This window comes from Myotis daubentonii, chromosome 3 (assembly GCF_963259705.1).
Source record: "Myotis daubentonii chromosome 3, mMyoDau2.1, whole genome shotgun sequence".
Lineage (NCBI taxonomy): Eukaryota > Metazoa > Chordata > Mammalia > Chiroptera > Vespertilionidae > Myotis > Myotis daubentonii.
Genome location: NC_081842.1, coordinates 118,286,440 through 118,300,664, shown reverse-complemented (window position 1 = coordinate 118,300,664; position 14,225 = coordinate 118,286,440). Strand labels below are relative to the sequence as shown.

Genomic DNA, 14,225 nt, shown 5'->3' with positions numbered 1-14,225 from the left:
TGGAGGCGTTGAGTCTTTGCCTGATCTAATTTGTCAGAAACAGCATTTGACACAGTCCTACACTAGAGACTGAGAGGTGTAGTAGATCTACCTAATATATAGTCACAAACGCAAATAGGCAGCCAAAACAATGAGAGAAAGAAACAACCCCCAAATGAAAGAACAAGAAAATTCTACAGAAGACATAAATAAAATCAAGGTAAGAAATTTATCTGCTATAGAGTCCAGAATAATGATGGTAAAGATGCTCATCAGCATGAGAAAAGATAAAGTACCTATGAAAACAGAACAGTTGGAAATAAAGAATGATACACAGTGGGGCCTTGACTTACAAGGGTCCCGACTAACAAGTTTTTTGAGATACCAGCTGTCTCTCGGCCGATTTTTTGCATTGAGTTGACAGAGTAATTTAAATTAACGAGCTCCTTAACGAGCTCGGTCTCAGAATGAATTAAACTCATAAGTCAAGGCCCCACTGTAGCACAAATAAAGAACACTTTGGAAGAAATACACAGCAGATTGGGGGAAGCTGAGGATCAGATCAATGCATTAGAAGGCAGTTTAAAAAAATCACTCAATTAGAGAATCAAAAAGAAAAAACAACTAAAAAACAGGAGGGCAGCTTAGGGGAGCTGTGGGACAACATGAAATGTAACAATATTTGCATAATAGGTGTGCCAGAAGAGACAGAAAGGGAGCAAAGGCTAGAGAACATATTTAAAGAAATAATGGCAGAAAGCTTCCCTAACCTGGTCAAGAAAAAGTCACACAAGTTCAGGAGGCACAGAGAACCTCAAACAAGAAGAACTCAAACACGCCCACACACAGACACATCATAATTAAATGCCAAAAATTAAAGACAAAGAGATAATTTTAAAGGCAGCAAGAGAAAAACAAATTGTTACGTACAAAGGAGCTCCCATAAGGCTGTCAGCTGATTTTTCATCAGAAACTCTACAGGCCAGAAGGGAATGGCATAAAGTACTCAAGGTAATGCAAAGCAAGGATCTGAAAGCAAGGTCACTATATCCAGGAAGGCTGTCATTGAAAAGAGATGGTGAAATACAGAGCTTCCCAGACAAAGGCTAAAGGAGGTCATCACCACTAAGCCAGAATTACAAGAAATGCTAAAGGGACTGCTGTAATGAGAAGAAGAAATATAGAGAGAAACCTAGGCATACAGAATTAAAATGGCAATAAATAAGTACCTATCAATAATAACCTCAAATGTAAATGGATTACATGCTCCAATCAAAAGACATAGGGTAGTTGAATGGATACAAAAACATGACCCAACTAACTATATGCTGTCTACAAGATACCCACCTCAGAACAAAAGACTCATACAGGATGAGAGTGAAGGAATGGAAATTTTTTTTCCAGGCAAATGGAAAAGAAAAAAAGCTGGATTAACAATACTCATATTGGACAATATAGACTTCAAAATGAAGGCCATCACAAGAGGAAATAAAGGTCACTACATAATACGAAAGGGATTAATCCAACAAGAGGATGGATAGAACCCTGGTAAACATATATGCACCCAATATAGAAACACCTAAATGTATAAGAAACTTCTAGAAGACATTAAGGGAAAGATCGAAAATAATTCAGTCATAGTAGGGTATTTTAACACCTGCTGGCTTTACTGAATACATCATCCAGACAAAAAATTAACAAGGGAACAGTGACTCTAAAGCAGTGGTCAACAACCTTTCAGACCTCAAAGACCACCAGTGGTCTACAGACCACTGGTTGGTGACCACTGCTCTAAAGGACAAACTAGATCAGATGGATTTAATTTTTTTTAAATATATTTTTATTGATTTTTTTACAGAGAGGAAGGGAGAGGGATAGAGAGTTAGAAACATTGATGAGAGAGAAACATTGATCAGCTGCCTCCTACACACCCCTACTGGGGATGTGCCGGCAACCAAAATACATGCCCTTGACGGGAATCAAACCTGGGACCCTTCAGTCCGCAGGCCGACGCTCTATCCACTGAGCAAAACCAGTCAGGGCCAGATGGATTTAACTGACAATTATAGAATATTTCACCCCAAAGCTTCAGAATATACTTTCTTGTCAACATGGGTCATTCACAAAGACAGACCACATGTTAGGATACAAAACAAGTCTCTACAAATTCAAGAAGATTGAAAACATATCAAGCATCTCAGAACACAGTGGAATGAAATTAGAAATCAACTAGAGTATAAACACCCAAAAACATTCAAATACATGGAGGCTAAATAGCATGTTATTAAGCAATGAATGGGTTACCAATGAGATCAAGAAAAATGAAAAAACTTCCTGGAAACAAGTGAAAATGAACACACAACACAAAATCTGTGGGACACAGCAAAAGCAGTTCTGTAAGGGAAGTTCATAGCAACGTAAGCCTACCTCAAGAAATAAGAAAAAGGGCTAATAAACTATTTGACCCTACAACTTCAGGAATTATAAAGACAACAACAAGAAAAGCCCATAGTAAGTAGGAAGGAAATAATGAAGATTAGAGCAGAAATAAATTACATAGAAAAACAATACAAAAAAATTAATGAAACCAAGAGCTGGTTCTTTGAAAAGATAAACAAGACTGATGAACCATAAGCCAGACTCATCAAGAAACAAACAGAGAACCCAAATAAATAAAACCAGACATGAAAGCAGTGAAGTAAGCAGTGACACAATAGAAATACAAAGGATTGTAAGAAAATACTATGAACAGATACATGCCAACAAGCTGGACAATATGGATGAAATAGACAAATTCCTAGAAAAATCCCAAAACTGAATCAGGAAGAATCAGAAAACCTGAATAGGCCAATAACAACTGATGAAATAGAGGCAGTAATAAAAAACAACAACTTCTAGCCATTAAAAGACCTGATCCAGTTGGCTTCACAGGGAGTTTTCCCAAACATTCAAAGAACTAACATCTATATTCCTCAAATTATGCAAAACAATCCCAGAGGAAGAATCACTTCCAAGCCCTTTTTATGAGGCCAGTATTACCCTAATTCCAAAACCATATAAAGACACTATAAAGAAAGAGAATTACAGGCCAATATCCCTGATGAACATAAATGCTAAAATCCTCAAACAAAATATTACCAAATAAGATCCAACGATATACTGAAAAGATTATACACCATGACTAAGAGGGATTTATTCCAGGGATGCAAGGATGGTAAAATATTTGCAAATCAATAAACGTGATACATCATATAAAAAATTTGAAAGACAAAAATCACATGATCATATCAATAGAAGCAGAGAAAGCATTCAACAAAATTGAACACCCATTTTTTTAAATAAAAACTAGGCAAAGCAGGAAGAGAGGGAGCATATCTTAACATATAAAGACCATATATGACAAACCTACAGGCAACATCATACTCAATGGGCAAAAACTAAAACCATTTCTCCTAAGAACAGGAATAAGACGAGGATGTCCACTTTCACCACTCTTATTCAACACAGTACTTTAGGTGATCAGACAAGAAGAATAAATACAAGGCATTCAAATTGGAAAGGAGGAAGCAAAATTGTCCTTACTCGCAGATGACATGATATTGTACCTAGAAAACCCTAAAGACTGCACCAAAAAACTACTAGATTTAATAAATGAATTTGAGAATGTAGTAGGATACAAAATCAACACCCCAAATCTATGGCTTTTTAACACAGCAATAATGAACTCTCAGAAAGAGAAACTAAACAAACAATCCTATTTACCATTTTAACAAATAAATTAAAAAAAACTACAGGACGTTGAAAAAAGAGACAGAAGAAGATATAAACTTAAAGACTGTACCGTGTTCATGGATTGTTAGAAATAACATAATTAAAATGTCTATACTATTCAAGGCAATCTACAGATTCAATGCAATACCTATTAAAATACCAATGGTATATTTCACAAATGTAGAAATTTACCAGGTGTACCAGTTAGTAATGCGAATTTTGTAATCAAAGAAAACACGATAATTTCAAGTGAAACATCAAAAGTGCTTTATTCAAAGTAATGTCCATCGCTAGCTACACATTTCCCCCATCTTTCAGGTAATTTGTGGATACTGTCCCAATAGAACTTTTCTTGTTTTGAGGCAAACCATTCAGAGACCTAATTTCCCACTTCTTTTTAAAAAAATATATATTTTATTGATTTTTTACAGAGAGGAGGGGAGAGGGATAGAGAGTTAGAAACATTGATGAGAGAGAAACATCGATCAGCTGCGTCTTGCACACTTCCCACTGGGGATGTGCCCACAACTAAGGTACATGCCCTTGACCGGAATCAAACCCGGGACCCTTCAGTCCGCAGGCCAACGCTCTATCCACTGAGCCAAACCGGTTAGGGCCCAATTTTCCACTTCTTTGTACGTTTTGAAGTGCTGCTCAGAAAGTGCGTGTGCCACAAGTGGTAATCTGAAGGAGCAAGGTCTGGTGAATACAGCGGGTGGGTTAATACTTCCTAGGCAAAATGTTTTAACGTGTCTTTAACTGGTTTTGAAGTGTGTGACTGTGTGTCATCATGAAGCAAAATTACTTTGCCGTGTCTTCTGGCACATTCTGGTTTCATGCATGGTCAACGCGTGGTTTAAATTGATTATTTGTTGTCGGCAGCAATCAGTATTAATGGTTTCACCTGGTTTTAGAAGCTCATAGTACACCACACATTCCTGATCCCATCAAAAGCTGAGCATTGTCTTCTTTCTGAAGCAATTTGGCCTTGCAGTCGATGTTGATGGTTGACCTGGATCAACCCATGATTTTGTGCATTTGGGATTCTAAAAATAAACCCACTTTTCATCGCCAGTTACAATTCGATGCAAAAAAGACTTTCTTTTGTGCCATTGAAACAACATTTTACTGATGACTTTTCAGTTTTCCATTTGTCTTTTGTTCATTTGATGTGGCACCCATTTTCCTCCCTTTAAAATCTTTCCCATTGCTTGTAAACGATCGGAAACTGTTTGCTGAGCAACGTTTAATCTTTCTGCAAGTTGTTTTTGAGTTCAACATGCATCTTCATCCAATAATGCTTGTAATTGTTGGTCTTCAAACTTTTTCGGTTTACCTGAATGTTCTTTGTCTTTCACATCAAAAGTATCACTTTAAAGCGTTTAAACCAGCCTTCACAAGTATCTTGATATGGAGCATGTTCACCATAAGCTTCCTGAACTATATGATAACTTTCAGCAGCACTTTTCTTCAAAATAGTGAATTAAAACTTCCCGCAAATGCTCTTTTTTTTTTGGCACGAAATTCGATATTTTTAAGTGTAAAAATATTTATGATGTTAACACCTTCAGAAAATTTGACATATGAAGTTCTGAAGCTTGCTGTCAATACAACAAAATAGCATACATATCAAATCGCATATATATCAACATATGTGTAAATCCATCTATTGAAAATATTCCGCATTATTAACCGGTACACCTGGTATATGGAACCAAAAAAGATACCGAATAGCTTCATCAAATTGCAAAAGAAGAACAATGTTGGGAGGAATCACAATAGCAGATATCAAGTTATACTACAAACCCACCGTAATCATAACAGCCTGGTTCTGGCACAAGAACAGGCACATAGATCAATGGAACAGAACAAACAGCCCAAAAATTGACCCAAGCCATACGCTCAATTATATTTGACAAAGGAGGCAAGAGCATACAAATGGAGTCAACACAGTCTCTTCAATGTTCTAAAATTTGCAAATGATATGCTTAGGTTTAGTTTTTTGGGGGGTATTTATCATGCTTATTGTTCTCTGAGCTTCTGGATCTGTAATTTGGTGTCTAACAACGTCACATTTCCAAGTTAAAAATTTCAGAAAATTCTCAGTAATTACTGTGTCAAATCTTTGTTCCTTTCTCTTTCTTCTCCTTATGACATCTCATTATGCATATATTATACTTTTTGTAGTTGTCTCACAGTTCCTGAATATTCTACTCTTGTTTTCAATCTTTAGAAATCTCTATTTTAAACAAATATATTGACATACATGATCTGCCTCTGTAGAAAATTAATGATACATTAATATGTAAAGAAACAAGTTCCTAATGGCTCATAAAAGATAAAGTCCATATTTAAATTTCAGGTGTGTTTAAAAAATGGATTTGTGAGATATCTGTATATATTAAGGACACTAATATCTTGTCATATTTTCATGTTAATTTCATATTGTCTTTAGTTCAGTATATTTTCTTTTGTAACTTCTTTCATTGCTTTTAAGTTTAGAAAAGTATTTCATATTCAGAAGTCAAATGATCAAATATTTTATTGTAGGTTTTAAAAATTTGCTTTTATTTTGACAAAACTCTATAATCCATCCAGATTTTATTTTAGTGTGGGGAATGAATTAAAAGTCTACCTAGATTTTTCTGAAATAGTTTTCTAATTCCTTCTTCCTTGGTTTCTGTGCGATAATATAAAGTGTGTAGGAGAGAGGCTACACACTTTGTGTGTTGTTATGCAAAAGTCACTAGGTCTTCTATTAAATTAATGCTTTATTTTTGCACATCATTGTAGGTTTGAAATAAATTTTATTGTCTGCAAGATGTCACTTTTCACTTCTATTCGTGCTAACTTGTCCAGATTGCACTACCAAAAAACCCTAGAGGGCTTCTGACCAAGATGGTGGCATAGGTAAACATGGTACTCACCTCTTCCCACAACCACATAAAAAATGTAAGTAATCTTCAGAATAACCATCATTCAGAAATGCCTAAAATCTGGCTGGCTGGCAGTCCTACAACTAGGAAATTAAAGAAGCCATATTGAGACTGGTAGGAGGGGAGGAGTCATAGAACAAGCTGGTTCCACAACCACATGCGATCGTTTTAAATCGGGTGGGATATCCTGGCTACGGAGGTACCCCCTGAGGAGCAAGGAGTACCAGACCCACACCAGACACCTCAGCCCAAGTTCCAGTGCCAAGAAAATAAGTCTCCATGAATTCTGGCTGTAAAAACCAGCAGGGATAGTGGCTCAGTGAGATGGAGGCTGCTGGAGTCCCAGGCAGTTCTTAAAGGGCCTATGCACAAACTTACACAGACTCACTTCCTCTGAGCTCTAGCGCTGGAGCAGCACCTTTAAAGGATCAGGGACATACGAGGAGGAACTAAATTGTCTGGCATCAGGGTAGGAGCTACTGGGGCAGCTTTCTCCCAGACAAAATTGCTGGCAGAGGTCATTTTCCCAATACCCCAACTGACAGGTGGGTACCATATCTCAGTCTCCATCAACCTGGCTCACACTGTTTGCCTTGCTCTGGTGATTCCCCGAGACCTTACCCCTGCCCAACTTGCTAACTCATCTAAGTTGTTTCCAGTGACTTTTCCATACAACTGGCCTCTCTTGCCTCATGCTTCAGAATTTCCTAAAATCTCTCAGACAAGCAGCAACCAACATCAGCATACCCTGTACCTCTCAATAAGTGGCCCCAGGTCTGGCACTAGTGGCAGCCCTCTTTTGGTTCAGATCTTGACCTCTGCTGGGCAACTCCAAGCCCAACACAAGTAGCAGCCATCTGCAGATCTCTCTGTAGCTTGTGACAGGTGGCCCCAGGCAGGACCCAGGCAGTGGCTGACTTTGCACCGCCCAGTAGGCCCCAAACCAGTCCATCCAGAGGACAGCATCAGAACAGGCCAGATTACAACTCTACCACATCCACTAGTGACACACCCAAGGGGCAGACTAGGTGAGCACCAAAGCCCCACTGAAGCAAGTCTTGCTCCATAGGGTAGGCTCCTGTATAGCAGCTCTTCAGTTATAATCACAGTTGGTCCTCACAGCCAATTGGCCTGGGGGTCAATTCCTTTCAGAGATACCAACATCAAAGAACACTCAACTACAAAAGGACAGTGCACACAGTCCACACAGGGGTGCACCTGGAGCACCCAGCTGGGCCACAGAACCCTATGAGACAACTAGTACACAAGGCCATGTTACCAAGTCCGAGAGACACAGCTCTACCTAATACATAGAAACAAACACAAGGAAGCGGAAAAAATGCAGAGACAAAGAAACATATTGTAAAAGAAAGAACAGGAGAAACCTCCAGAAAAAGAATGAAATGAAATGGAAGCAAGCAAACTACCAGATACAGAGTCAAAACAATGTTTATAAGGATGCTCAAAGAAGCTAGCGAGAACTTCAACAGCATGAAGAAGGTCTTAGGAAGTATAAAAAAGAACCAGTCAGAAACGAAGGATTCACTAACTGAAATGAATAATAATTTACAGGGCATCAACAGTAGAGTAGTGGAGAATCAAGTCAAGAAATTGGAATATAAGGAAGCAAAAAACAAAGAATCAGAACATCATAAAGAAAAAGGAATCCAAAAATACGAAGATAGTGTAAGGAGCCTCTGGTACAACTTCAAGCATACCAACATTTGCATCATAGGGTCATGGGAAGGAGGGGAGCAAGAAATCAAAATTTGAAAAAATAATGACAGAAAATTTCCCTTACCTGGTAAAAGAAATAGACACACAAGTCCAGGAAGTGCAGAGAGTCCCAAACAAGATAAACCCAAAAAGGCCCACACCAGGACACATTATAATTAAAATGCCAAAGGTTAAAGGCAAAGAGAGAATCTTAAAAGCAGCAAGAGAAAAGCAGTTAGTTACCTACAAGGGAGCGCCCATATGACTGTCAGCTGATTTCTCAACAGAAACTTTGCAGGCCAGCATAGAGTGGCAAGAAATATTCAAAGTGATTAAAAGGAAGGACCTACAAGCAAGATTATTCTACTCAGCAAAGCTATCATTTAGAATTCAAAGTCAGATAAACAGCTTCCCAGACAAGGAAAAGCTAAAGAAGTTTACCAGTATTACATGAAATGTTAAACAATCTAAATAAAAACAATAAAATAGCAATAAGTGCCTATCAACAATTGAATCTAAAAATCAAAATAAAGGAACAAGCAGAACAGAAGCAGATTCATAGATACAGAGAACATTTTGACAGTTGCCAGATGGAAGGGGGATTTGAGGGATGGTTAAGAAAGGTGAAGGGTTTTAGAAGTTCAAATTAGTACTTATAGTCTTGGGCATAAAGTACAGCATAGGGAATACAGTCAATAATATTCTAATAACTATGCCCTAGCCAGTTTTGCTCAGTGGATAGAGCATTGGTCTGCCGACTGAAGGGTCCCGGGTTCAATTCCGGTCAAGGGCACATACCTTGGTTTGCAGGTTCCCTGGCCCTGGTCAGGGTACGCGTAGGAGGTAACCAATCGATGTGTCTCTCTCACATCGATGTTTCTCTCTGTCTCTCCCTTTCCCTTCCACTCTCTCTAAAAATAATAGAAAAATATCCTTGGGTAAGGATTAACAATAACAAAAAAATATAATAAAAATAATATTCTAGTAACTATGTATGATGTCAGATGGTTACGTTTTTTGGGATGAGCACTCAGTAAGTTTTATAATGTCTAATCACTGTCATGTACACCTGAAACTAATGTAATATTGTATGTCAACTATAACTGAAAAATAAAAACTTATTTTAAAAAACTTATAATGTTAAGTGAAATTGTTTTAGAACTTGTAAACAAAACTGAGAACTAATATTTCAAGTAATATTGAGTCATCCTACATATGTTTTGCAGTTTTCTTCATTAAGTTCCAAATTTTATCATTAAAGTTCTTCATGAAATTTTATTTTAGGCTACTTTGGGTTTTTCTTCTTTTAATCAAATCCCACTTGATTATGGCCTACTCCCTATCTACCTTTACTTTTCTATACAGTATCCATCTTGTATTTTTGTCTGCTTGTCTGTTATTGCCATTGGAATGTAAGTCCTAACATGGCAATAACTTAGTATATTGGTGACCATCTCCCCAGTACTCAACCCAGCTGTAAACATATTTGCTGAAAGAATACATAAAGAAACATAATGGTATTTATTTTGCATTCAGTAATTTTGTACTCTCATTTTAAATTACTTTATTTTTTATAGTATTCTCATTTTATTTAGGTAGAAAAGCATATTACCTCCAAATAATAATACTTTCATTTCCCTGTCAGACCTGTTGTTTAAGCTTCAAATGGCTTATTCATGTGGGCAGAACAATTCCTATATAATAAAAGCCTAATATACCAAGTATCTGGTTGTCTGTTCAACCAATCAAAGTGTACTATGCTAATGATATGCTAAGGCTGCTCAACCACTCGCTGTGACGTGCACTGACCACCAGGGGGTAGAGCTCCGACCGGTAGGTTAGCTTGCTGCTGGGGTCCAGCTGATTGGGACTGAGTGCGATGGACTGGACACACCCTGGAGCCCTCCCGTGGTCCCTTCCCTGCTGGCCAACCTCCCACGTCCCTTCCTGGCCCTAATCGTGCACCAGTGGGGTCCCTCAGCCTTGCCTGTGCCTTCTCACAATCTGGGACCCTTTGGGAGATGTTGGCCAGGCCGAGGGACCCCACTGCTGCACGAGTTCGTGCACTGGGCCTCTAGTCCTATATAATAAAAGCACAGCAACTGAATGGCAAAACAACCAGAACAACCAGTCAACCAGTTGCTTTGACGCACACTGCCAGGGGGCAGATGCTCAACGCAGGAGCTGCCCCTTGATGGTCAGTGTGCTCCCACAGCAGGAGCACCGCTTGGCTGACCAGGATGCTCTCTCAGCAGGCTGATCCCTCAGGCCATGCCCCACACCGGTGAAGGCCTCTAGTATTAAATAACTAGTGACCCGGTACACGGATTCGTGCACAGTGAAAAGAAATTAATTAGAAGGTGGCCGGCAGGGCGGGACTGGTCAAGATGGGCTGGATACGCCCTGAAGCCAACCTCCCGCAGTCCCTCCCTGGCATCTGTGGAGTGAGTGGGGTACCTCCGGCAGGTGAGGTCCCTCGCCCTGGCCTGCGGGGATCAGGCCGAAACCAGCTCTCCAACATCCCTCAAGGGGTCCCAGAGTGCAAGAGGGCACTCTGCAAAGTTGCTGTCGTACAGGGTGTGGAACGCAAACGCAGGTGTGCAGTAAACCAGATTCGGGGCCGAAAGTGCCCCAGCAACAACATAACCCATGGCTGAAGGTAGAATTACGCGGCCCTGCGAGGAATAGGGCTCCCTCCTCTCTGGTTTCGGGGTGTGTCACCCAAGAACCATTGCTGCCAATTCCCTGCAGCTCGGGAGCTCCTGCGTTGAGCGTCTGCACCCCTGATCGTCTGTGTGCGTCATAGCAACCGGTTGAATGGTCAGACACTTAGCATATTATTAGCCTTTTATATATATAGAAGACAACAGTAATAATACCATCTTTTTTGTTCCTAATCTATATATATAAAAGCCTAAGCTACCAACAACCAAGTGATCGACCGGTTGCTATGAAGCGCACTGACCACCAGGGGGCAGACACTCAACACAGGGGCTGCCCCCTGGTGGTCAGTGTACTCCCATTGCCAACCTCCGGCGGTCCCTTCCCCTGGTCGGCCGGCCACCCTGATCGGCCCCCATCGCCAGCCAGGCTGAGGGACCCCACCCGTGCACGAATTCGTGCACCAGGCCTCTAGTTTTATTATAAAATCCAAAAACAGAATCTTAATTTTAAAATACAAGGCACTATTTAAAGCATTGCTACTTAAAATCTTGACATGATACATTATACAAAAACATAGTAAAAACGATTTACTAAAAACACAAGGTGATTATTATAGACAAGAATTTCTAGTACATTGGTTAGCTTAGAGCAGCCGTGGGCAAACTACGGCCTGCGGGCCGGATCCAGCCCGTTTGAAATGAATAAAACTAAAAAAAAAAAAAAAAAAAAAAAAAAGACCGTACCCTTTTATGTAATGATGTTTACTTTGAATTTATATTAGTTCACACAAACACTCCATCCATGCTTTTGTTCCGGCCCTCCGGTCCAGTTTAAGAACCCATTGTGGCCCTCGAGTCAAAAAGTTTGCCCACCCCTGGCTTAGAGGTTACAAATAAATCTTGTTATTGAAGTAACTTTTTACCTTATAGCTTTCTGCTCCTTGAATTAGATCTTTCATGGAAGTAGACAACTGATCCTTTTCTGAATGAAGAGATTTGAGTTCTTCCCTTAGAGTCTGGGCCTATTTTAAATATATAATAGAGAGTTTTATGGATAGAAAAGTTGATTTTCTAAAATGTAAGGTTTTTGAATTTTGCATTAAGTCACCTTACCTCTCTCCTGCTAGAATCTAGTTCTTTCTTTGCCTTCACAGCAACTAGTTTTATCTTATTTATTTTTTCCTCTTTCTCTCTGGATTCTTTTTTGAGGTACTCTAAAAACATAAAATGAATAGCTTATATATGAACTCAAAAGGAAAAATATCCAAATTTACTTATTTTAGCCCTAGAAAAAGTATTAATACCTATTTTTTTAAGTGAAAGCTTAAGTATTCATTATCTAAGTGAGGGAAACAATGTAAAAAATTTCCATTTTCTTCAATCCTCCATAATAGTCTACTTTTGTTTTTCAGGCATTTCATAACTGTCTAGGAATTGGAGAGGCTGTTAGGACATCTTTAACCTGAAAAGATTTCCTGGAAACACCCGTATACCAAGATTTTAGGTGATAATTTTCAAACAAGGATCAAGTAGAAGTTATATTGTTATTAAGTTATATAACCAGATGAAGTTATATAGTCATGCTCCTTAAGCATACCCCTCTTGGTTGGTCTTATTCTTACAACTAAACCTGTAATGTGTTCTATGTATCCAGTCTTGACCTCTCCCCTTAATTTCTTTTTAAATTTTTATTTTATTTTATCTTATCTTATTTTATTTTATTTCAGAGAGGAAGAGAGAGGGAGAGATAGAAACATCAATGATGAGAGAGCATCATTGATCGGCTGCCTCCTGCATACCCCCTATTGGGGATTGAGTCCGCAACCTGGGCATGTGTCTTGACTGGGAATCGAACCGTGACCTCCTGTTCATAGGCTGACACTCAACCAACTGAGCCACACTCGACAGGGCATATTTTACTTTTTGATGGTATCACTGCTTAACTTTAGTTCTATCCCTGCTTATTAATGTAGTTGCACTGTCTTCAAATACACTGTACAAATACATCTGGCTGCTACTGATGAACCATCTGTGTGTGTGAAACGCAGGACAGTTGTTTCAATTCTGCATTTTGTCCTATATCTTCTCACCTACTCAGGCACCAATGTAGCAATTCTTCTTTATTGTGCAGCATACTTCCTCCTCTATTAGTGTTTCTCCAATTTATAAGCATACAATAAGAAAAATATCGAGCCGAAACCGGTTTGGCTCAGTGGATAGAGCGTCGGCCTGCGGACTGAGAGGGCCCAGGTTCGATTCCAGTCAAGGGCATGTACCTGGGTTGCGGGCATATCCCCAGTAGGAGATGTGCAGGAGGCAGCTGATCGATGTTTCTCTCTCATCGATGTTTCTAACTCTCTATCTCTCTCCCTTCCTCTCTGTAAAAAATCAATAAAATATATTTAAAAAAAATATCGAGAGATTAAGCTCATGAATAAATAATGAATGCAGTTAAAGAGGGTTGCAGTCATGACAGGATAGATGAAACATCATACACACACAAAAAGGCAAACCACATTTCCTCTGTGGATATTGTCCCATCTCTTCTTTCTTTTATAGCAAAACTTATAAGAGTTGTTTATATATGCTCTCAAATTTCTCTTCTTCCATTTGTTTCTTTAACTCACTTCAATCAGGATCTAGCTTTGGCTTATCATGGGAACTATTACTATCAAGTTACCAATGACATCTAGGTTGCTTAATCCAATGGTTAGTGCTTAGTACTAATGTTACTTAGCCTATCACAGCATTCACATGGTTAAACATTTTTCCCTCTTGAAACACTTGAACTTCATTTGCCTTAGCTTCCAAGACATTTTATGCTCTGGGTCTTCCTACCTCCCTTCTTTCCTTCTCAACTTTCTTTGCTGTTTCTATCTTTCTGATTTTTAAATGATAGAGAACTATCTCTGGTCCTCATCCTTTTTCTACACTCATTTGCTTAGTGATCTCAATCACATGGCTTTTAATGCCAACTATTACGTTGATTACAAATTTTTATCTCTGATTTAGCTTTTTCTCAATTCTGGATTTGCATATTTAGCAGTCTATTTGACATCTCCACTTGCATTGGTCCTTATACTTAATTTATTTAAAACTGAGCTAATGATCTCCCTAACCTGACTTGCCCCAATCATCCATTATAGAAAACTGGGTGTCA

At 38.9% G+C, this 14,225-nt stretch overlaps 1 protein-coding gene across 3 annotated transcripts in view; it reads right to left on the bottom strand.

Annotated features, from left to right (window-relative positions):
* The window catches only part of GCC2 (GRIP and coiled-coil domain containing 2), a 78,447-nt gene that overhangs the window by 50,293 nt on the left and 13,929 nt on the right, over positions 1–14,225 (bottom strand). For all 3 annotated transcript variants that reach the window (XR_009451898.1, XM_059688338.1, XM_059688340.1), the window contains 2 exons: positions 12,179–12,279; positions 11,989–12,087 (listed from right to left, as the gene is read on the bottom strand). Coding sequence is in view for 2 of the 3 variants with exons in the window: in XM_059688338.1 (XP_059544321.1) it covers positions 11,989–12,087; positions 12,179–12,279 (200 nt within the window). In the remaining variant the exon portion in view is untranslated. The remainder of the gene's footprint in view (positions 1–11,988; positions 12,088–12,178; positions 12,280–14,225) is intronic.